Source organism: Brachycentrus maculatus, unplaced genomic scaffold (assembly GCF_059751285.1).
Source record: "Brachycentrus maculatus isolate JH-2025_06_01 unplaced genomic scaffold, ASM5975128v1 h1tg000633l, whole genome shotgun sequence".
NCBI lineage: Eukaryota > Metazoa > Arthropoda > Insecta > Trichoptera > Brachycentridae > Brachycentrus > Brachycentrus maculatus.
Window position 1 is genome coordinate 283,510 of NW_028281369.1, and position 25,874 is coordinate 309,383.

Consider the following 25,874-nt stretch of genomic DNA (forward strand, 5'->3'; position numbering starts at 1 on the left):
CAATTTATTAGTAAGATGCCAAATTTTGTTTTTAAAATATCCAATATTACTAATGAGGTGTCCAATTTGATTTGTATGTTTTCCAATTTGGTTTTTAAAACGTGCATTTTTTTATGGGGCGTCCAATTTTATTTCTAAGGATTCCAATTAAGTTTTTAAAACGTCCAATTTTATTTTAGGCGTCCAATTTGGTTTGTTAAACGCCCAATTTCATTTATGATGCATCCAATTTGATTTGTAAAACGTCCAATTTTATTTTGAGGCGTCCAATTTGGTTTGTAAAATGTCCTTTTTTATTTGAGACGTCCAATTTGATTTGTAAGGCGTCAAATATGAAGTGAAAAAAGAAAAAAGTCCGGAGTATAGTAAATAAATGCAATGAAAAATCACTGATTTTCAATTTAATTCCTCTAGGAAGCAAAACTCAGGACCTCCACTTCATAGCCAAACATGCTTACCACTATGCTACAGACAGAAAATACATATTTTATTTACTATCAATACTTATACTTACCGAGTATTACTTGGCATGATCAAGTATTTCAAATACTTGGACTTAAGTCAGGAGTCAGAATAATCATGTATGAGGAGATGCATGAACGTGAAAAAGAGTGAATGAATGAATGTAAAGATTGCTACGGTGACCTCTATGGTGAGACCCAGAAACAAATTAATAAGGCAGGAGTTATATCCGGATGCCTCAGAAACTCGGTGTGGAGGAACAAACACATGAGAATAGAAAGTAACATGAAAATATACAAAACATGTGTTCGACCAATAGCCACTTAAGGTATTGAGGCAAGAGCAGATACTTCTAGAACAAAATCTCGACTTGGAACCTTTGAGATGACAACTCTTCGATCCATAGCCGGAAACAGATTGCGAGGCCGAGTAAGAAATACCGACATCCGGAGCATGTGTAAGACGGAGGATATCGTGAGGTGGGGACGACAACGAAGGTGATACTGGAATGATCATGTAAACAGAATGTCAGATGACAGACTTCCACGTATCGCACTTCAAAGAATCCCTGAAGGACGCAGACCTCCAAAAAGGTGTAAAGACAGCTCAGCTGTCCAAATTTAAAACACAGTAAGGAACATTTTTTTGTAGTAGGTTTTTTTTGCATTTTTGGACTAAGTAGAGTCTACTTAGTCCATAAATGCAAAAAAAACCTACTACAAAAAAAATGTCCCTTACTGTGTTTTAAATTTGGACAGCCGAGCTGGGAGTCAACATCCCAAGAGCTACAAGCAGAAACAGAAACATATCCTTAGGATCTAGAAAAAGAAAAAAAATATGAAGATTGTTTGCAAAGTCAGAGTGGTGTGCCTACTCCTGTAGAAGAAGCATGATAGCTAGTTTGTTAAATACTTACGCAAATAGAAACCGGCCTTAAATATTCATTAGGAAAAGATCACAAATAAAAGAAAAACACAAAAGCACTTATTTTAAAAGTTTAATTTTCTTTTCTTTGTACATTAAAATAACGCATTTGTTTCTTACAGATAACCTTAAATCTAATTAACAGGAATCAACGTAAATCTTTCATATCTCCCTTACATTTAGTCCCAACCAACACAACACGGCCAATCAATCCACTAACAGTTCTCAACCAACCAAAGCGCAAAGGCAGCTCCCGAGTTCACACCAAAAGTGATCTGTAAAAATAAGTAAGGTACTGCCGGCTATACCTTTGAGGAAACATATTACAATACACATTCAAATAGATGGTGTTTTAAAAACTAAAATCACAAGAATCGGATGTTTGAAAAAAAAATTGTGTGATGGAACGATAACTGAGCTATTTGCTTATCCGATGATCATTTAAAATTTGAAAAATACCAAATGCCAAATTTCTCATTTGATAACTGATTTTTTGTTTGTCTGATCATTTAAAATTTGAAAAATACCACATGCCAAATTTCACATTTGGTCCGTATGTAGAAGGCAGTGTAAGTACCATCTTTTTTAAGGGTTGGTCTTAATTTTAAATTAATTTTCAGAAAGAAAATACATTTTTTATTCATTTCTTTTATCCCTCAATCAGATACAAGCATCTTTAAATTTTTAACAATCACATTATCAAATGGTGCCAAGATTCGGTTCATAAAAATTGTACATCACTTTTCACATTGAGATTGTCTTTACTTAATATACCCGCTGAGGGCTGGAATTACAGTCAAAAGATCATAAGTTAACTATGTAGTGTATATGTATAATTTAAATTAACTTTTATTCAGTAAAAAAACATTCATTTACTTTATTTTCGGTATCATTAACTATCTAATACTGATCAATATCTGGTTACATGATGCCAAAATTTGTTGTGAAAGGAATGGAAGTTCAAAAGGAAAGTTATGTATACTACATAGTTATCTATTCTCTGTAATTTCACCCAAACTGCCTCATATTACGAAGTTTATTTGCAAACACGGCTTATTCCAATTCCAATAAAAAAGGTCGATAAACACGGAACGACCAATGTCTAGTTTTATATAACACTTTTAAAATTTTGAATAGTCAAGCAAATAAAATGCACAAATGATTTTCATAGACTAAGTACCCTAGAACCTACTTGAACTTTGATGTGTTACTTGAGCCCAGTACAAAAAAATTATTTAGATCTGTATTTGGTCTACAATAATGAATGTATCGACACGATTCATTGTTTCCCTGACAGGTGACACTTATTGTCACGATATGTTCATTATTGTAGACCAAATACAGATTTAAATCTCTTTTTTGTACTGGGCTCAAGTAACACATCAAAGTTCAAGTAGTAAAATACTATACCACCGATTTATTTTGTAAAATGTTCAATTCGCCCTTTAAAACATCCAATTTGAAATGAAAAATCTGTATAAGTGAAGGGTTATAGTAAAATTTGCATCTGTTTGAGGTTCCGGCTCAACACTTCGAGGTTACGCTTCTATAGTTGACACTTATACCCACACATGGGACGTGGTAATCTCCCATTACTTGCGAGGAATAAGCCTTGTTTGCGGGCAAACGCCCCGAGTGGACCGGCGATTAGATTATTTAGAGCCGCGGAGAGTTCACTCCTTGGCGGGCGGTCTGAAGACGCCCACCACGACGGCGTGATCTCTCTCGTACGGCTCCAGGGTGATCTGCTCCTGGGGTTTGAGTTTGTCGGCTTGAAGTTTCTTCACTTCGGCCGCAAAGACGGCTTCGGGTTGGGCTGTGGAGTCTATACAGGAAGCCTGGGAAATGAAACATTAAAAAATATAAATAAAACTTCAATTTATTCTGCTAATTCTTTTATGACAAATCGTAAGGCAATCGATTTTCAAAATACAATATATATTGCCAACATACTAAACGCTTACTTATGATATAAAAATTTCGTAAATTATAAATTTAAAAATGTCTTAATATATTTTGTTTCAATATTTCTTTAGCTTGCTTATATGAAATTTAATACAAACTAATATTTACACTTAATTTAACATCATATATCGTAGTCGTACAGGTGAAAGTGACCAACTACCAAAACGTAAAACGTTCAGTAGGGCCATTTAAGTCACTTTTGCTTGGCAAGAAAATAAACATCAATGCAGTTAGTCATTTTTAATAAGTCAATATATTATACTTCCAAGTTTGAAATCCTTTGGGATTTTTTTCAGAGCAATATTAAGCTAGTAAGATATCAAATAGTCCATGATCACGTTTTAGTAAAAAAATGCACTTGATCACTTTCTCCTGTACGACTACGATATACATATTTACATCTTATTACGATAAACACATTTCTAAAAATAATTGACAGGTGTGGTGACGTAGTTGATTGATTTTCAATTGGTCTGGGTGTTTGTGATGTATTTTTCACAATTATCGTTAATATACTACCCGCAGATAAGCCTCTAAAAGTAGAGACTTTGCTGGTTATAATTTAAAAAAATTAAAATACAAGCAATGAGCTATCGAATTAAAATAGTTAGTAAAATAACGACATCTTTAAAAAAATGTAATGGTAGGGACTGACCGGAGCATTTAGTGGTAACGTCGCTCGCGGCGAATGCTCCGACTACGGATAGAGGGCTCGGCTCGCTATACAGACTATACGAATGCTCGCATCTAACGTGTTACGTTACGACCAAATAGCTCTGGTAAATAAAAATTGCTGAATAAAAATTTTGGATTCGATTTATTTCAAAGAAAAACTTACTGTGTTCATTAAAAAAACCGTGTTTTATACTAAATATTCGTTCTGGGTTTAAAGAAAATAAAGTTGCGATTTATCGTATGTTTGGCTTAATAAAGAATGTTTATTCTCACATCAGAATTGGGTAGTGGTATAAGGTAGTCCTCACGATTGGTTCCAGACTAGAGTGTTGTTCATCATTTGTGAGATTCATCAGAATTCAATACGCATAGTAAAATAACATTTTGACATCTCAATATAGATAAAGAAGTATGTGGAAGTATATGGAAGTGTGGGTATTTAAAGGGATACATTGGCTAGTTTCAGTGATCACTTTATACACGTGTGACATTCATCATTCTACCCATGATTTACAACCAAATTTATTTAGATTTACTAAAAATTTTGGAATTCATAAATATGTATATCACTCGCTCCTTTCAACAACGTCATAAATCACTAAACTTGATTTTGCAGGAGATCGTTTTTAAAGTTTAAGAATCATATAATGAAATGTATTAAAAATAAATATCAAGCCACTTTTTGAACTTTTTACTGTGCAACAAATCTTTTTAGGTAAAACCTGAAGGTTTTTCTCCATTTAAAAAATATTTAGTATATTTAAAAAAATAATTAAACAATACCTTTTCTTCAAAATGCAAAAACAACACTTTCTGCCCTGTAGCGGGTAAATATTAAGTTAAAAATATGCCGCTTTTGCTGGGATATAGATCATTTTCTGGGCATTCCAAAAACATGCACAACAGAAAATTAACGATTTTTGATATATGACGTTTCTGAAAGGAGTGAGCGATATATGATTCATACATCGCTTCATGAGAGGTCGCGACAGTATCTATGATTTATTTGAGTAATACATTTGAAATCGTCTCCGATAAACAAAAGGCTTACTCAATGCAACATAGATGGCTGTTGTGAACTCATTGCTGTGCCATGAGATTGATCGTATCGCTGGTAAAATGTTATTCCCAAAAATGGTATCTAAATCGTCAACATTTTAATACTGGAAAGACACTCATCTTATTCTAGTGTTCGAAATATCGATTTCTAGAATCATGGGTGTCTTTTTCCAATATGAGAAAGTTGAAGATTTAGATATTATTTATTGACTTGGCTTTTAATTTGTAGAACTCCATTTTAATTTATGTATTAATTTTAAATCAAACACAGATTTTTTGAGTCTACTAAGTAGACTCAAAAACTACTTTTAGTAGACTCAAAAAATCTGTGTTTGATTTAAAATTAATACATAAATGAAGATTTAGATACCATTTTTTGGAATAAAAAGTTTAATTTTTTTTTTGGCGTTGTGGCCCTTTGGCATTAAACGAGCGATATGTCTAGGAGTTCCAAAAATTTAAGTAGTGTGGTTATCAAAATCATGGGTAGAATGGCAAAAGTTAGTAAGCCCTGCAAACACCTAGACTTCCGTATCATTCTCCATCTACATAAAGATGACAAAATGTAAAAATAATATTGAATGTTACAACAAGACTACAAACCTTGATTGAGATAACAAAATGTCCTCCGTTCTTGAGGAAATACTGCGCGTTGAGAATCACGATTCTGGCTTGGTCGGGCTGGGCCACGTCAGCAAATATCGTGTCCACCATTCCCACCAACATTCTGCCGAGGAAAGAGGATATATAGATATATATAGGTATCATCAGTCATCCAAGGGTCAAGTATATGGGTGAGTGAGGTATCACCATCAGAAATGTGGGTAGTGGTAAAACGGTAGTCTTCATGACTGGTTCCAGATGTGCTAGTTTTTTTCATCATATAAATAATATAATAAAAGCATAATAGTTATCTAAATAGTTACAACATTTTGAGTGTGTCCAAATACTTGTTCACAAAATCTGGATTATCTCCAATTACAGGAGTTATTTTCATATTATTTTTTGACATCTCATCAAAGATGAAGGAGAATATGGAAGTCTGGGTATTTACGGGGCTTACGACCGTCATAGGCTGGTTTAAGTGATCACTTTACACACGTGTAACATTCACCAATTCTACCCATTATTGACAACCACACTACTCAAATTCTTGGAAGTTCTATATATATGAACCAATTTAGAAACCTTGTTCATGAATCACAACAAGGTTTCTAAATTGGTACATATATATAGATTCTTGGAAGTTCTAGACCGTCATAGGCTGGTTTAAGTGATCACTTTACACACGTGTAACATTCACCAATTCTACCCATTATTGACAACCACACTACTCAAATTCTTGGAAGTTCTATATATATGAACCAATTTAGAAACCTTGTTCATGAATCACAACAAGGTTTCTAAATTGGTACATATATATAGATTCTTGGAAGTTCTATATATATGAACCAATTTAGAAACCTTGTTGTGATTCATGAACAAGGTTTCTAAATTGGTTCATATATATATAGAACTTCCAAGAATTTGAGTAGTGTGGTTGTCAACAATGGGTAGAATTGGTGAATGTTACACGTGTGTAAAGTGATCACTTAAACCAGCCTATGACGGTCGTAAGCCCCGTAAATGCCCAGACTTCCATATTCTTCTTCATCTTTGATGAGATGTCAAAAAATAATCTAAATAGTTTAAGATTTCCAGAGAAAGGCAAAAAAATTCACAGATGCTGCAGAAAGATAACATGATTCAAGGCATGGCCTAGGTGACGTTGGCCATGATAGACGGACCTACAACCTGAGGACGAGGAGAGCTGATCCCAGCAGTCTACAAAGACGATAAGTTGGGATGTAGACATGAAGAAGAAGAATAGTTATCCAATATTTCTAATTAGCAATAGTATGTTGATTTATACTTTTTATTGATTGAGTTGGCAGTCACTTTGTGGCATTATCTATCCATTTTTAAATTAAGTTTTACTTTGTAATAAACCGATTGATTTTTAAATATTTTCCAAAGTATTTAATCGTAGGTAATGAACCACTTAATGCTCATGTTTTTTTGTTGTTGCAAAAATAGAATTGCAAAGAAGAGTTTACATAATTGAAAAATTGACCAGTTTAAAAAACTAAACAGAAGCAGACTCGTAGCCTTTATTCAATAACTTGGCGACTGAATTTACACATAATTTTAAGCAATGTTATTTCGAGCGACTCTCATTACACAAAATGATACTGCTCACTTAAGTTGTGACCAAATTTTTGAAAATTATTTTTAAAACTTGGTAAAATTTAAATTAAAAAAATATATACATATATATTTTACTGTACATAATGGGCACATAACAAATAAATTTAAGTATCAATAAGTTTTGAGGCTTATTTCTATGAACCCTACCATAAAAAGTGCTGTGAATGCTATTTCATGAGTTTTTATATTGACAATTTATTAAATAAAAATTTTAATATGTAATGTAAACAAAATTGTATTGAAAAACGTGTAACTTGGAATGAATGCTATTCTGTGTTTGGTATTTTTGGCTCTCCCCAACGAACTGCCAGAAAAGGCTTTTTTTCTTTTTTTTAAATTTATTTAATATAGTTACATTTTTAAGTACAACATAATACATTTTAAACATTTATACGATGGCAAACTTTTAGATTTAGATTCGCTGTGCCTCTCCAATAAAGAGACTGAGCTCTTGTGCTTGGAGAGGGACTTATAATCAAGGTTTAATGTTTTACACAATTAATGGTATAATAATGTTTTTTTATATATTTTTTCAAGATTTATTTGTAATGGGCATAATTTTTTTTCTTAAGAATTTTTACATCTTCTATTTTTTTAATTTGTTTGTTTATGCTATCACAGCGGCGAAGAAAGTAACTCAACCGAGGTCAAAGTATGACCGCAATGATACTTACTCTCAGCAATGCGAGTATGGAAAGCAGTGACACAAACCTCAAGATAAAAATTGCGTAAAACTTCAGACAAACCTGTATTTGAGCGGATGCCTGGCATCCTCTATGATGGGTATGATGTTGGTCCTCTTCTTGGCCACGTTGATGAGGTCTCGCCCGGATCTGTGGGAGAACTCTACGGCGTAGACCAGACCTTCCTGCGGACGGGAGATAGAGGGTGAGAAGGCGCGGTGGCAAGCTGGGAGCGCTACGGTGTAGCGTTACGATGCTCAGAGTTGGGTAGTGGTATGAGACATGTCTTCATGACTAGTTGCAGACAACGAGACTCATTATGCAAAGAGATAATGTCTCGTTCTATGGCAATGAATTTGAATATGATAAGCTTGAATTTAAAAAAAAAATTAAATAAATATTTTAACAGTAAATTTTAGCAATCCTCAATTTTTTTACGCCATCATAGTTTAGTGGTTAGCGCCTTTAGCCACCATACTAGAGATCTCAAGTTCGATTCCCAAGGGGGTTAAGTAAATATAACTGTGTATAAGTGTATTTTAACTCTAATATTTATTTTATACCTTGGACTGGTACCTTAAGCGCAAGACTGATCGTAATAAAATATGAAAATAAATATCAGTGATTTTAGACTCTAATATTTATTTAATATTATTCTGAACTGGTCCCTGAAATGCAGGAGTGATCACATAGCCTTCAGCCTAAGATAACACAGTTCCCTGTGCACCATTGGGTGCGAATAAGGGTTAAAAGAAGAGAAATGAGAACAAGAGTCTAATAAAACTAGACCGCCACTTCTGTAAAAGCAAAACTCGGATATCTCCAAACAGAAATGAAAACATATCAAAAACACACAAAGGCCATGCCTTTATGGGGACCTTTTTTGTATTTATATTTATATTTTATTCACATTTTTTATATTTGAATTCATGTCATGTAATGCTAAAGAATTAAAAATAAAGAAAAATAAAATAATAATAAAAAATAAAATATGAAAGATTAGTTCAACTCACCGGTCCGACGATATCAGCCACGTGCGACACCGTCGTGCCTGACGCAGCCCCGAGGTACAGCACCCGCGAGCCGGGAGCCATGTGTATCATGTCGACCCCGCCCAGGATGGCGGCGGCCAGCTTGGAGCGGAAGGGGTTCCACACGCGGTACTCTAGCTTCTCTCCCTCCGCCTGCTGAGGAGTGCGACACAGTGGAAGGTCAGGGGGGCGTTAGAGACATAGAGGGATGGATCAAGAGTCGGCCGTATTCAGAATTGGGTAGTGGTATAAGATGGTCCTCACGAATAGTTCAGAGGTGCTAGTTTTTGTCATCATTTGGATAATATTTTTTGGGTAATATATCAAAAAATTAAACAAGGTTACTTATTGGATTGAATTCTACTTTTATTTACATATATATATGATAATATGTGACGCGTTTTGTCTCATTAAGACATATCAAATACTCGGCGTTTGATAATGTCTGAATAAGACGAAATGCGTCACATATTATATATCGCTCACTCCTTTCAAGAACGTCATAAATCAAAAATTGTCAATTTTCTGTTGTGCATGTTTTCGGAATACCCAGAAAATGTACTATATCCCAGCAAAAGCGGCATATTTTAAACATAATATTTACCCGCTACAGGGCAGAAAGTGTTGTTTTTGCATTTTGAATAAAAGGTATTGTTTAATTATTTTTTTAAATATACTAAACATTTTTCAAATGGAGAAAAAACATTCAGGTTTTACCTAAAAAGATCTGTTGCACAGTAAAAACTTCAGTAAGTGGCTTGACATTTATTTTTAATACATTGTATTATAGTTTAATTTTAAAAACACTCACCAGAAAAATCTTTTTTTTTGATTTATGACGTTGTTGAAAGGAGTGAGCGATATATGTAAATAAAAGTAGTATTCAATCCAATAACCTTGTTAAATTTTGGATACATTACCCAAAAATTTAAAATGGAATTGTACCAACTGTCTGCAGTTACAATAAATATGCCATTTGAATATTTACCTCGACGGATATCCTCTTCTCTCCGTAGACTTCGGATCCCGGGACGAGGTTGAGTGTGACGAGCGCGTCTTCCTTCCCTCTCGCTATGAACACTCCGGGATGCCTGCAGACAAGGACGGGGAGAGAGGGGGTCAGAACTATGGGCAAGGAGCAGTGCGGCAAGGCGTTAGAGAGAGACAAGTGTCAGGACAACTGTTGTCTTCAATGCGAGTAGCATTCAGAAGAACGAAAGTATGTAGATAGCATCATTTAGTAGACATTCATTCTAACCCTTATATGCATAGGGCACTGCATCGTATCGACGCAGTGTTATCTTGATTGTTACTAACATGAAGGCAAGATGATCACTCCTGCGCAAGACTACCTTACCTTTTTGTTATAAAAACAATCAAGTGAACATTGCATCAAATTGATGCAGTGCCCTATGCAGCATTGGGTGCAGATAAGGATTTGAAGAAGAAGAATATCAATATAGACATGTAAATGTAGAGCATGTAACATTTTCTAAGTTTCGTTTTTTATACTTTAATAATAACGTGACATTTAAAAAAATAAAATTAAAAAAATTATCTTTCATTTATTTTTTATTTTTAATTTTAATTTTATTTTATTCAATAACAAGGTTTCTAAATTGGTTCATTTATATAGAACTTCCAAGAATTTGATAGGTGTGGTTGTCAATAATGGGTAGAATTGGTGAATGTTACACGTGTGTAAAGTGATCACTTAAACCAGCCTATGACGGTCGTCAGCCCCGTAAATGCCAGGACTTCCATATTCTTCTTCATCTTTGATGAGATGTCAAAAAATAATATTTTTATTATTTATATAACTTAATGGAGAAAACCTAGACTTCTGAACAAGTATTTATAAACACATTGAAAATGTTGTGATTACTTTAAGAACCTGATGCCAAACTTTCATTAGCAGTTGATTAGGACATTTTTTTGTCTATTATTGATAAAAGTAATTTTTTTTAAATTAAAAAAAAACATTTACTTGGTAAATATGAAAAAATACCTATTTATTTTTCATATGTATATCATACACTTTTAACCCGTAATGACATGATATGTGTCGGGTTGTGGTCCGTGGTTAGTGTAGCGGACTCTTAAGTCAGAGTTTCTCAGTTCGAACCCATCTACCACAATTTACCTATTTCTATTACATAATGAGCCGCTTAGACTCACAGATATAGTGTACAATTTAAATATTGTTTTTTGACATCTCATCAAAGATGAAGAAGAATATGGAAGTCTGGGCATTTACGGGGCTGACGACCGTCATAGGCTGGTTTAAGTGATCACTTTACACACGTGTAACATTCAACAATTTTACCCATTATTGACAGAACTCAAATTCTTGGAAGTTCTATATACATGAACAAATTTTAAAACATTGTTCTTGAATCACTAGAACTTCACTAGAGACATCTATTGGTGAGATGAAAAGAAGCTTTTCATAGAGCAGAAACTCTTTTATTAGTATGTGAGGTCCGAATCCTGGATTATATCACACACACATGAGAAACGCCAGAAAATATCATTTCCATTCTTATTATTTAAGCTTTTAAATTGACCAAATAATTTATTTACAACATTTCGAGTGTGACAAACACTTGTTCACAAATCTGGATTATCTCCAATTATAGGAGTTATTTTTCATATTATTTTTGACATATTTTGGTCAAAAATAATAATAATAATAATAAAACCCTTATCCGCACCCCAGTGGTGCATAGGGCACTGCGTCATATAAACGCAGTGTTATCTTGATCGTTTACACATGAAGGAAAGGTGATCAGCCCTCCGCTTCAGGTACCAGTCGAGGGTAATATTGAATAAATATGACAGTGAAAAAATCACTTATATTTATTTTACCCCCCTTGGGAATCGAACCCGGGACCTCCAGAACGGTAGCCGAGCGTGCTGACCATTACACTACGGAGGCGGATAAAATAATATGAAAAATAACTCCAGGAGATAATCCAGATTTTGTGAACAAGTATTTGGACACACTCAAAATATTGTGCAATTTAATTATTTGTGTAAGTAATAAAAACTCAATTTTTTTTTTAAATAAACATGTGGTAAGAAATGATTACCTGTGCGGCTCTATGATGACCTGTTTGCCCCCCTTGAAGCCCCCGGGCTTGCCACCGCCGCCGCGCCCGCCCCTTGGAGCACCTCCGCGACCTAAAAAGGTGTTACATGATAAAAACTGAAGAGGAACTGTGGCTCTTTATGCACATAAACAAAAGAGTCATTCAGGACATGATTGTCTTTAAAGCAAACAGCGTTTCGGAAGAACGAAAGTATGTCGATAACATCACATCATATCGCTCACTCCTTTCAACAATGTCATAAATCAAAAAACTTGATTTTTCAGGAGAATGTTTTTTTTTTTTTTGGTCAGGAGTCGTAATAATCGTCGGGTATGTATGAGGAGATGCATGAATGTAGAAGAGGCAAAGAATGTTTGCAAAGACAGAGTGGTGTGGCATTCGATTCTCTCTGCCTACCCCTGCGGGGAAGCGGCGTGATGGTTAGTTAGTTAGTTATGTTTTTAAAGTTGAAAAATATAATACAATATATTGAAAATAAATATCAAGCCACTTATTGAACTTTTTACTGTGCAACAAATCTTTTTAGGTAAAACCTTAAGGTTTTTTCTCCATTTGAAAATTATTCAGTATATTTTTAAAAATATAATTAAACAATTCATTTTATTCAAAATGCAAAAACAACACTTTCTGCCCTGTAGCAGGTAAATATTAAGTTGAAAGTGTGCCGCTTTTGCTGGGATATAGTACATTTTCTGGACATTCCGAAAACATGCACAACTGAAAATTGACGATTTTTGATAAATGACGTTGTTGAAAGGAGTGACCAATATTTCTTTTCTATACATGAAGATAACACTGCGTTTATATGATGCAGTGCCCTATGCACGTGATGGTGTGCGGATAAGGGTTTGAAGAACCACAATTGGAATTGCTCAAATCATACATAGTGCTGATCTTGGGGGTCCACGATTCAACTCCGGATTGTTTTTGATGTAAGTTGTTATAAGGGAACTAACCTCTGCCCCCGAAGCCACCCCTCCCGCCCCTGTCTCCGCCGCTGCGGCGCTCGAACCTGCCGCCATCCCCTCCCCCGAAGCCTCCACGGCCACCTCCCCTGCCGCCGCCGTCACCGCGGCCTCCGCGGAAACCACCTCTACCCCTCGGAGTGAAACCTGCAAGAAACATGAACATTGAATTAACCCTTTGACTGGTGAGTTTGACCCTTGCTTACTACTCATGGGTCAAGCTGACCCTGTAAATTCTGGTAACAAATTTCTCAAGAAACAACTCTTAGACCAGTGTACTGCAAACTTTTTCTATTCAAGGTACACAACTTAAGACACATTACGTAAGGTACACATTAAGAAAGATGTGTTGAGAAAAGGGAGTAGAGGAAGACCGAGAAAAATATGGCACGATCAGGCATGCCAAATACTTGAAAGTGGTCGGGTTAGGAGTAGTAATAATCATATGTATGTGGAGATGCATGAACATGGAAAAGGCGAAGAATGTTTGAAAAAACAGAGTGGTGTAGCGGTCTATTCTCTCTGCCTACCCCTGCGGTGAAGCGGCATGATGGTTAGTTAGTTAGTTAAGTACCAAATTAAGAAATTTCAAAGGTGCATATTTACCATATTATGGTAACATATTTAACATTTTATGTTTACTGCGAAATGTGAGCGTACTTAACTGTGCACAGGCAATCAAAATTTGAAGCAACTGTGTTATTTTCAAAAAAACTAGACGTTTTTCTCGTGGCACACCAACTAATCACGGTACACGGTACAGCGTGCCGCGGCACACACTTTGCGGAACAATGTCTGAGACAACCGGGGTCCCTTGGCTGTGTATTCTCAATATGGCTTTCGAACTTGTTTTTGGTGGATATGTTTAATTCAATTTTTTTCAATTCAATTCAATTTATTTCAATTAATATTTACATTACAAATTATAAAAAATTTAAATCGTATACATTAAAATAATATATATGCAAGAACTATTGCTAAAGGTGAATCCCGCTTCGGAAAACCCCTTCAGACACATGGAACAGATCAATAGCCAATGAGATTTTGTTCAACATAGCGGTAGCTCTTCCTACAGGCATAATCATCGCTGGTCCTGTGTATAGGAATGTGAAACAATCTATGCCGACGCTGTCTTAGGTAACTATCGGGAACATACAGACCAATGTTCCGGATATTTTTACCTAGCTGTGCTTGTTTCGCGCCATAACAGTGACGAGGTCACGTTGACCCTTGAATAGCAACGACGTATATACCCTTGTCAGCAGCGTTTTCGCATGTATGTGCCAAAAAACCTGCCAGATACGGTCTGAAGATAGTAATGCTGACAAATCAATAAAGGTCATTTTAAGCCCGTATGTGGTGCGAGCAAAAGATTAAATAAATATTAATAAGTTAGTTAATTATATTGCATTAATTATATAAAACATTAAACCTTGAGGGTAAGTCACTCTCCAAGCACAAGAGCTCAGTATTTTTTTGGAGAGGCACAGCGAATCTAAAACTATAAGTTTGCCATATGTACAAATATTTAGAAATTGTATTATGTTGTACTGAAAAATGTAGCTATATTAAATAATTAAAAATTAAAAAAGGAAAAAAAAAACATTTTTATTTATTCAGGGTGATCAGCCCTTCACTTCAGGTACTAGTCCAGGGTTATATTGAGTAAATATTATATTGAAAAAATCACTAGTATTTATTTTAACCCCCCCTGGGAATCGAAACCAGGACCTCCAGCATGGTAGCCAAATATTCTATGGAGGCGGAAAAACCAATAGAAATATGAATAATTTATATTTTAAATCGGTTTTTTACATGAATTGGATGTTCAAATGTTCAATAAAATAATATAATCTTATTAAGCATATGCGGTGTTGCTTTATAACGATCGAAGAGCTCGAAGCGTGACATGCGGCCATTTTTTTAGGTTATAAAAGCATGTAAATATTTAATTTTCAGAAGGTAGAATGTTATTTTCTCATCAGAATTGGGTAGTGGTAAAATGATAGTCATCACGACTGGTTCAGTGTGGTGCGTTTTTTTTCATCATTTGAGAAAATGAACATTTCAAAAGAAAATAAAACATTCATCTGTCACGCGTTTACTAAACACGTTTTTCGAAAATGCCGTCATTATACATAAAATCAAAGCAAAAATAGTACAGTCGATGTAAATAGAGTATATTAGACATAAATGGAATGAAACGTAAACGTTAATACAGTACTACAACGAATTTAAGCCTGAAACGAGGCATTGATATCATAACCTCAACATTTTCAAACGCAAGATGTTATTTAGGAAAAACAAAAATGAATACTTCGATAATCACTGATATTACTCCCTCTTCAAATCACATTTAAAATAGAAAATAATTTAAACTATTTAATATGCAGGAACAATGCAAACATATTAAATAAAAATACTTTTTTGACACGTGGGGAAGCTCATTACTTTCGCGAAATTAGAATGAAACACATAAAATTTTAATATTTGCTTACCTGGGGGGCCCATTATTTGATTTATTCACTTTATATATAAACAAAGAGGTATTATTTTATTATAAGATCCGAAACGCCGGCATACTTTCGGAAAACCAAGCCAACACGTGGACCGGGAGAAGAGCAGGCACGATTTGTCGAGACTTCAGGAAACGCCGCCATTTGGAAGAGAGAGTGTTGCCAGATTTACGTATTGCCGTATTTTATTTTTATGAATACCTTACTGTAATTGGCTGGTGCTTTCATTTGTAACCAATAGTAGGTGGTGGTAAATAAGGTATTGCCATAAAACAAAATTAATTTTACCTTATTTTCATAGGAGCGAAATTTGAATTTGAACGAGTACCTGCCAACTTTTAACCGTTCTTATCCTTCTTTAGCATTAGGAAAAAACAGAATATTAAATCACCAGTCTTTTAAAATTAATTTCTGTCTTTATAAATGACAAATTATTTTTTTCCATATAGAGCTGGAAACAATTTTATAAATGCCCATTTACAGGCATACTTTAGTTCAACTATAAAATTACATTTTATCTTGGACATAAAACAGATCTTGACTTAATATATCAACAAAAAAATTGTAAAATTTCATTTTGTGACTTCAAAGGAGGGGTCAGTATATCTAATTGTAGTTGGACACATATTTTGCATAAATCATGAACATAAACATTCAATTACCCAGATAAGCGTAAAAAATAAAAGACATCGGGGAAAATTTACTTTTTTTATTGAAAAAAATTATGACAAGAAAATATTTAGGAACTTTCAAACGAAACAAAAGTATTTTTTTTAGATTAATAAATGTTACCATTATTAAATTTTCACAGAAATTTTTGTTAAAAACTATAGGACATAAAATAAATATGGTGTAAACATATGCTAAATTATTTTACACGGCATTCACAAAAAATGAATATATACGTTCAGTATATAAGCATTGACAAAAAAATTGAGATCATACTTGCACCAAAAAGTGTAATATATATTGTCATCTTTTCAGGGAGTCACTAAAAAAATTGTCACCCTAGAAAATAAATTCAACATGCAGTAGTTGTATTTATATTTGCTATTATAAATGTGAAAATTACTCTGTAATAATTAAATAACAAAAGCTTAAAGTTTTCATATATAAGTGAATTTTTTTCTCCTTTAAAAGTTGAAATCCTGTTTTTTTGAGGTTGTAGACTTATTTTCTTGAATGTTTTTTGCGGATACTTTGTGACACATTTTATAAACTTTATAAAATAAAACAACTTTGTTGGGAAGGGTTAAACCCGCTCACTCACCTGACTATGAGTATTTCAATGTTTTAGAATTAGTACATAAACCCTGATGATGACAAGGTTCTTGTCGAAACCGGTTGAAGAAAAAGTGTACCAATAAAAAAGTGGTTAAAAACAAAGTTGTTTTATTTCATAAAGTTTGTAGACTTATCCGTGAACAGTGGCCATAATAATTTTTAAAAAACTTTATGAAAAAAAAACAAATACAAACAAATAAAATTGTTACAACAACAAAAGGTGTCTTTAATTTCAATTTGTTGTCATTCTTCTCATATAAATTACACATCAACAGAACACAAGTAGAATAGAACCTCGATTATCTAGAATTTTTAAGTATCCGGATTATAATAAAACAGGAAGAAAGTGACCCAAAACAACTTGTGTCTCAAACGCAAATGCGATTTGGATATTTGAAAAAAAAATTTAAACAATAAATCTAGAGATAAATGTCCCGAAAAAAACTTATGGATTGTTCTAGCATCTAGGAGGTGTGTAGAGTATCAATATTATCATTGGGGTCTCAACTCAATCGCAGATTATATGAAAGAAAGGGGGATTAGTCCTTAGTAGCTCATGTTGAAAGATATAACTGCTAAATGGGAAAGGAAATAAAGCGGCAACACTAGGTAACATAATGGGGGAAAAGGAGAATAGCATCAATTGCTACGGTAATTGGGGTTGCATATCCTTACTTGTACAAGCTTATGCAAACTAACGATAAGGAGTACCCTGAGGTACTGTCTGTATAAATATACTTATAACACGGTAAATTAGAAAAAGTCTAACCATACTGTGATGATATTGGGTATGAAACTAACATGCTGGGGAAAAATTAAACTAGTATATCTCTTATTCATATAGAATAACATAAAATAAAGCTTAACTATCAATTTTAACCATGGTCTGTCAAAGAGCACATGTATAACACCATCGATTAAAATATATAATATTTTTAAATAATTTATAAAAATAACCAATAAAATACTGATAAACCAGTTGACCAAAAACCAATAATGCATGCTTCAAAAAATGGTTATATTAAATGTTATGTTATGGTCAGTACTTCTATACGGAGTTGAACCGTGAACCCCCAAGATCAGTACTATGAACCGGTTAGAGGCATTACAAATGTGATTATATAGTAGAATGCCAACAATTCCATGGGCCGATATGGTCAGCCGATATGTGCTCCAAATAGTAAGAATAGGAAGACATTTCGCTCACTCCTTTCAAGAACGTCATAAATCAAAAAAAAATATTTTTCAGAAGAACGTTTTTAAAGTTGAAAAATATAATACAATGTATTAATAATAAATATCAAGCCATTTATTGAACTTTTTACTGTGCAACTGTTCTTTTTTAGTAAAACCTGAAGGTTTTTTCTCCTTTTGAAAAATATTTAGTATATTTAAAAAAATAATTAAACAATACTTTTTCTTCAAAATGCAAAAACAACACTTTCTGTCCTGTAGCAGGTAAATATTAAGTTAAAAATATGCCTCTTTTGCTGGGATATAGTACATTTTCTGGGCATTCCGAAAAAATGCACAACTGAAAATTGATGATTTTTTATTTATGACGTTCTTGAAAGGAGTAAGCGATTTGCTGACTGATATCAAAGTCCAGAAGGTGTCCTATCTGGGGCATGTGCTGAGAGGAGACAAGTACGAGCTATTGCACCTAATAAAGGGTCGACGAGGTGTGGGCAGAAGGCAGATCTCCTGGCTCCAGAATATACTTAACTCTTACCACTCTGTGGGCCAGACATTCTGGTCCGTATGATTCTAGTAAGCAGCTCCGTGGGCCACAATGTCTGGCCCGGCGCAGGTATAACTTTAATCACTGATTTCTCTATCACCCAAGTATATTCTACCTAAAATATTTCAGATAAATACAGTTAATCTTAATTAACATGGCCATACGGATTGCCAGACAGAGTGTCCCAAAATATTTATTTTGATGGTAGAAAAACGTCGCATTTTTTTTATCAGAGTAGCTGATGAGAAAAAATGGTCAGAGTGGAAAAGGTTAATCGAACGGGGATCAAGACATTTGATGCGCTATTTAAAGTTGTCCCAAGACACTCTCAAGTGATACGTTGGGAGGACGTGACGTGACATTTAAAGAATTAGCATGCCTCTTATTTCTAAACTTACAAATTTTTAAATAAATACAAAACAGGTGTAACATTTTGCGTGATAATATTTGCACCTTTGAAATGTACTTTTGTATGAATTGTACTTAAATGTTAAAACAAGCAAAACAAAATTTAACAAATAAAAATAATAATTGGAGACCTCGGGAAAGAATACACGGTAAGTGAATTAATGAAGAGAGTGTTTTTTCTTATAAATATATAACATTAACATTTAACAAGGAAAAAATAAAATTATGCATGCTTTTAACAAAACAAATGTATCATTAGTACATTAATAATCTCAGTACTTGTTTAAAACAAACAGCTTAATACTATTATCTATGTACATACATTAAAAAAATACAATATTTTTTATTAAGTAATAGGAACCATTTGAAATGAAGACATTGTGACTAAATATATAAAAATTTGGTAAAAATATAACAACCTCTACACAGCAAACGATGAAAGACAATGAAATTTCTATAATTTCTCTTTGATCTATGAAAATTTCAATTAAATCAAGTTGGGTCTTTCCTCCTATAACTGCCAAAGCATATAAGTATGCCACTTGTCATTAATCCTAGATAACTAAACTTTATTTGTAGATACATAGTAACTAAACATTCGTCAGGCGGACTACGCAATGTAAAGTGTGAAAATTATCAAAAGTATTTATTAAAAATAGTAACTGGTTACATGACACTTAAGTTTGGTTTATAAGAAATGAATGTAAGAGACATTTAACAGTAAACCACGTTTCCGTAAACAAAGTCTGGTGGGTGCAGTGTGCAGGGAAGTAGGTGCACTTGACTTGCACCCAGAAGGGTGTCGTAGCGTAGACGAATGTTTAGTTATCTAGGGCTAAGAACACATGTATCATTCACCAATTCTACCCATTATCGACAACCACACTACTCAAATTCTTGGAAGTTCTATATATATATGAACCAATTTTGAAACCTTGTTCTTGAATCACTAGAACTTCACTAGAGACATCTATTGGTGAGATCAAAAGAAGCTTTGTTAAAAATAACTCCTATAATTGGAGATAATCCAGATTTGGATACGCTCAAAATGTTGTTACTAATATTTATTTTGACCCTCCTGGAAATCAAACCTGGTACTTCCAGGAAGGTAGCCAAACTAACGACTACAATACGGAAACAGAATACAAATAAACAAAACTTAACATTATAGGAACAAGGAATTACCCTTTTTGATTTTTCTTAAGTCTAGAGCCATACACTAATAAAATGTAATTTTTTTAAACCTATTTTGACATATCGCTCACTCCATTCAACAATGTCATATTTAGAAATACTTGATTTTTCAGGATAATGTTTTTAAAGTTTTAAAATGTAATACAATGTTTCCAAAATAAATATCAAGCCACTTATTGAACTTTTTACTTTGCAACAGATCTTTTTAGGTATAACCTAAAGGTTTTTTCTCCGTTTAGAAAATATTTAGTATTTAAAAAAAATAATTAAACAATACCATTTCTTCAAAATGCAAAAACAACACTTTCTGCCCTGTAGCGGGTAAATATTAAGTTAAAAATATGCCGCTTTTGCTGGGATATAGTACATTTTCTGGGCATTCCGAAAACATGCACAACTGAAAGTTGTCGATTTTTGATATATGACGTTGTTGAAAGGAGTGAGCAATACGTATTATAATATTAAAAATAAAGGAACAGAAGGTGAATACTAAACTAACAATGAGATCATTTTATTTCAGGCCAATAGTAGGAATTTTTATTATTGAATAGTTTTGAAGGGAAACTTCTTCGTCAGCGATTCAGTAATCCATAATCGGACAAGAATCGAGAGTGAAATTACAAGGATGTGTCACGTTTTTGGCGCATTTTGTTACATGAGAGAGAAGAAAAATATAATTTATAGAGAAGGAGAAAGAGAGCTATACATTCATATTCTGAGCTCATCACTCTCTTTAGTCTTATGGTGGAAACAGACCTCCACATTTCGTCAGGCAGTCGGTAAATCGAGTCGAGCGCTCCATCCATAGTTATGGATGCTCGGTGATGGTCGCCGCGAGTGGTGTTACGACGTTATGCTCCGGTCAGTCTCCACTTTTAGTCAATTAAGACCTTATTGATGACAAACGTACAGTCGAGGTGAAAACTGACTAGTCAACTCCGGGCGTACTTTTGCCACCAATCAATGAAAGTGTAAATATAGAACAAACAATATTTTTGAATGAAAATTTCGTATTGTATTCCTTTTGAAATTATCTCTCTTAAACTTTTCTTTTTATTTAATTTTAAAGAAGTTTTTCTCCATGTGTACGATGATTTTTATTTATGACATTTATTTTTATAATATTTAATTCTCGAGAAATGAATAAGTAAAAATGTTTTAAGTTTTACTTGGTAAACGTGTGTCACAATAGATTTCTAGAAATAGTGGTATTAACCAAGTAAAACTTAAATTAAAAATGGATAGATATCGCCAAAAAGTGACGGCCGAATCAATTAACTTAAATCTAATGTTCAGTTGAAACAAAAACTTGTTGTAATTAAAATGTAACTTTGTTTCAAGACCTCTATAAATATTTTATTATGACATAATTATAATGTCTACCGGTTTACAAGCTAACCGCTTCTTATCAAGACTGATCAATAATTAATCAGTATTAATCAGTCTTCATAAAGAAGCGGTTGGATTCGAAACCAGTAGACATGATAATTAAGTTATAATAAAATATTTATAGTGATTTTGAAACAAAGTTACATTTTAATTATAAAATGGAAAATCACAAAGTTATTCCTTCAAATATAAATTATAAAAACTTGTCTCCAAGCTTTATATGCATGCAAAACTTTATCAAATAGGATTCGCATATCAATAATAATGATTTTGTAATGACAGGTTTGTAATGATAGGGTCCGCCATCTAAAGTTTTTTTTTTCAACTAGTGCTTATTTCGTGAATGGTAACACTTAGCTCATGTCTGATTTGACAGATAATTAGTTTTATCCTTCCGCTGAGCGAATATGGTTGTGTATACGCTTGAACAACGCTGGGAAATATTGCGACATTACTTTGAAAATCATGGTAATGTTGCAGAATGTGTGTGAAAATTGCGTACGGTTTTTGGAAGAAGAGAAGCACCGTCAGCTCCGTATGTTCGTTATCTTGTGAAAAAAGTGAAAGAAACTGGCATCCTCATCGATAAACCAAAGCGTGAAAAGCCAAAAACAGTGCGTACACCCGAGAATATCGATGTTGTGGCAGAAAGTGTGCGTGAAGCGCCATCAACATCAATTCACCGTCGTTCTCAACAATTGAACATTTCGGAGACATCATTGAGACGAATTTTGCATAAAGACCTTGGTATGACGCCATACAAAGTCCAATTGGTTCAGGAGTTGAAGCCAACTGACCATCCAATGCGTTTTCGCTTCGCTGAGTGGGCCTGCGATCGACTTACAGAAGATGCCGATTTTGCCAAAAAAATCATCTTTTCGGATGAAGCTCATTTTGATCTTGGCGGGTATGTAAACAAGCAAAATTGTCGTATTTGGGGCACAGAAAACCCGCACGCATACATTGAAAAGCCGGTACACCCAAAACGAGTCACTGTTTGGTGCGGATTTTGGTCCAGAGGCATAATTGGGCCATTTTTCTTTGAAAATGAGCAAGGAGTGGCCGTTACAGTCAATGGCGATCGTTATCGGGCCATGTTGAACGGATTTTTGTTCACAAAAATTGAAGAGGAGGATATTGGCAACATTTGGTTTCAACAGGACGGCGCTACGTGCCACACAGCCGAAGCTACACTCGATGTTTTGCGCCCTGTTTTAAAAAAAAAAAAGTTATTTGGCGGACCCTTTATAAAGTTATATTTTATTATTATTTTTTTTTTAATAAAAGAGAAATATTTAAAATTGTACTATATACAAAAATATTTCAATTTCATACTATTTCAGTGAGTCTAAGCGGCTCATTATTAGAAATAGGTATCAAATTGAGGTAGAGTGGGTTCAAACCCAGAAACTCAAGAATCCGCGACACTAACCACGGGACCACAACCCAACACTATTTTATTATGATTCTACATGGCTAAATCAATTAATGAAAAAAATGTATTAAATAAAAAAATTGTCCGCCTCCGTAGTGTAATGGTCAGCACGCTCGGCTACCGTTCTGGAGGTCCCGGGTTCGATTCCCAGGGGGGTTCAAATAAATATGAGTGATTTTTTCACTGTAATATTTATTCAATATTACCCTGGACTGGTACCTGAAGTGGAGTGCTGATCACCTTTCCTTCATGCGTAAAACGATCAAGATAACACTGCGTTTATATGAAGCAGTGCCCTATGCACCATTGGGGTGCAGATAAGGGTTTTATTATATTATATTATTAAATAAAAATTACTAAAACACGCTTTTTCTTACCAGAATAAATTAAATATCGAACAATCGATCTCATTTATTTTTTTTAGTGTGAATTTTCAAATGAATGTTGTATTTTGATAATTTATTAAAAGTTTTTCCGCACAGAATGCATTTTCTTTTATATTTTAATCCTGGGCAGGACTTCAAATGATTGCAGAGGAGCTTTTGGTTTTCGAACTGCCCGTCACACAAAAGACAAGAAAAATTATTCTTGCTCGAAGTTTTGGGGACCTTTTTAACGCCTACGGCACTTCGAACCCTGCGAGACATTCCTTGGTTGGCTTTTTTTATTGTCGTTGTAGATTTTACCGCATTCTCCATTTCGCTGTTGTTTTTTTTACCACTGTCCATATCGTTGAAACTTTTAGCGCAAATGTTGAATTCTCTTTCAAGTCTGCGAGACATATTGTTCTGCACTTGAAAATGAACTAGAGATTTGTGCTTTGCCAAGTCTCTCTTCAACACAAAACACAGTTCGCACTGTGCGCAGACATATTTGTACTTGTGCTGGAACAAATGCAACTGGGACATGCATTTAGCGCGAGGCGAAAGATCACACAAATCGCAATCATTTTTTTTTTCTAAACTCGCGGCTTTAATCCCGGAATATTTATTAACGCACAAGCTTCTTTCGCAGTAATGAGTCCCGCGGTTTTCTTTGTCCGAATTTTTCGACATTTGCATACAAGTAGGGCTGTCTAAATAAAGACAAACGTCTTCCGGACTTAAATTCAGCAATTCGTAATTTTCATCTATCAAATGAGCGATAGAATAATTACAATCACTGTCGTCAAGAAACCGATCACATTTTGAACGAGATGTATTCAAATATAAATCGGATTTCTCCAAAACATCGACTACTTCGTTCAATATCGTGTCTTCATTGATTTCCGTTATCGTAAATTGATTATTTCTATCCAAAACATACTGCACGCTTCCTTCCGCGTTCTCCACGACAATGTCTAAATCTCCTTCGAGTTCTTCAATTTTTAAAGTAACTTCCTCACTTTCATTGTCTTTGGCAAATACTGCAAAAAACTCCGCGTCGTACTCCATTGTTTTATTTATTAAATTCAAATAATTAAAAAATCGGTACTTTGCGCGCTTTAACCCATATCACAATTATAAAAACAAACAAGCCGAGCAAGCTTCGAATTCAAATATTGATAACGGCTGTCATAAACGTCAAAACAGACAAAAGAAGGTTTGCATAATAATGAAAAAAAAAACTGATTAGAAATGGGGAAGAACGGGTCCTTTTGTGAAATTTCAAATCAATTATCATATCAAATTACACTACCACACTGAGTTATAATAAATTTAATAATTGAAAACTAGGATAATCAATTACGTAATCTAATTGCATATCACTCATTATTTTTTATTATTTAATATTATTGCCAATATGGTACCTACCTAAAAGGTAAATCTCATCGATAATAATTCTTATTTGAGGACGTTCGGAAAAATATAGACCCAAAACAAACAAAAAATTTTTTAAAAAATCGATAATTATCACAAAAAGGATAAATTGTAGGTCATATTTGAAAACGTAGATGCATATCATAATATTTTATTTAATGCACTGAATAAAAAATTAATTGTAAAGAAGTTTAACATAATTTTATCATCCTATTTTTTTAGTAAATTAATATTATTGGTACCAATGAGTCACCATGATTTTATTTCACTTATTTCACTATGACTAAATCTGGTCACAAATAAAATAAAACTTTAAGAACAACACAGTTGTCGATTGTCTATATAAAATGCAGTTCCGCCAAGAAATGTCAGTACGGAACTTAAATGCAATAAATCAATTTGTCTCCCATTAATTTTGATTTTAAAATACTACTTTGATCAACTATAAAAGTAAACTGATTTTTTGTCACATAGATAAAAACCGCCTTGGCGCAAATTATGGATGCATTTATTTTTATTTCATAGTTATAATATTTATAGCCATCTAGTTGGAATCTAGTTCGATGATTTAAAGACATGAATTTATAACTAATCTTACTTTAGCGAACCACACGCCAATTTGACACCATTTATTTTTATGGTATTACACGAGATGTGGTCTTGTTTGGCTTGAACGTTATAATAAATTTAGTAGGTAATAATTTGTACAATGAATCATTATATTTTGTTTATAGAAAGTGCGTATTCAATAAAAACAAAGTGACCTTGAGTTATGAGAAAATATTTTAGCATGCTTTTCTTATTAATGTCTTTCTCAATGCCTTACGTCGTGACTCGTAATCCCCCGGGATGTCTAGAATTATGATATGCTTCCATTTAGTGATATGATAATAGTGAAGGCTTTACTCGCAATAGTAAAATTTAATAAGAGTCCGGCAGCGGTAAGAGCCGGACGTCATTTCACCCCTTTTTTTTGTTAGTTTT

General features: G+C 33.8%; 1 protein-coding gene across 1 annotated transcript; it reads right to left on the minus strand.

Moving 5' to 3' along the window:
- Positions 1 to 1,443: 1,443 nt before the first annotated feature.
- On the minus strand, positions 1,444 to 15,791 carry Fib (rRNA 2'-O-methyltransferase fibrillarin). Its single transcript, XM_088274098.1, has 8 exons — positions 15,623 to 15,791; positions 13,116 to 13,271; positions 12,139 to 12,229; positions 10,035 to 10,137; positions 9,029 to 9,202; positions 8,079 to 8,200; positions 5,689 to 5,812; positions 1,444 to 3,224 (listed from the first exon to the last, which is right to left on the minus strand). Exons 1-8 carry the CDS (start codon positions 15,633 to 15,635, stop codon positions 3,060 to 3,062), a joined length of 948 nt encoding a protein of 315 aa, XP_088130224.1. The 5' UTR covers positions 15,636 to 15,791; the 3' UTR covers positions 1,444 to 3,059.
- Positions 15,792 to 25,874: the final 10,083 nt, after the last annotated feature.

Excerpts from the sequence above, each read along its gene's own strand:
- Fib (XM_088274098.1), bottom strand. Across the intron at positions 12,230-13,115 it reads GGGTGGCTTCGGGGGCAGAG|GTCGCGGAGGTGCTCCAAGG; the intron begins GTTAGTTCCCTT and ends ACACCTTTTTAG. Across the intron at positions 9,203-10,034 it reads AGAAGAGGATATCCGTCGAG|CAGGCGGAGGGAGAGAAGCT; the intron begins GTAAATATTCAA and ends CGCACTCCTCAG.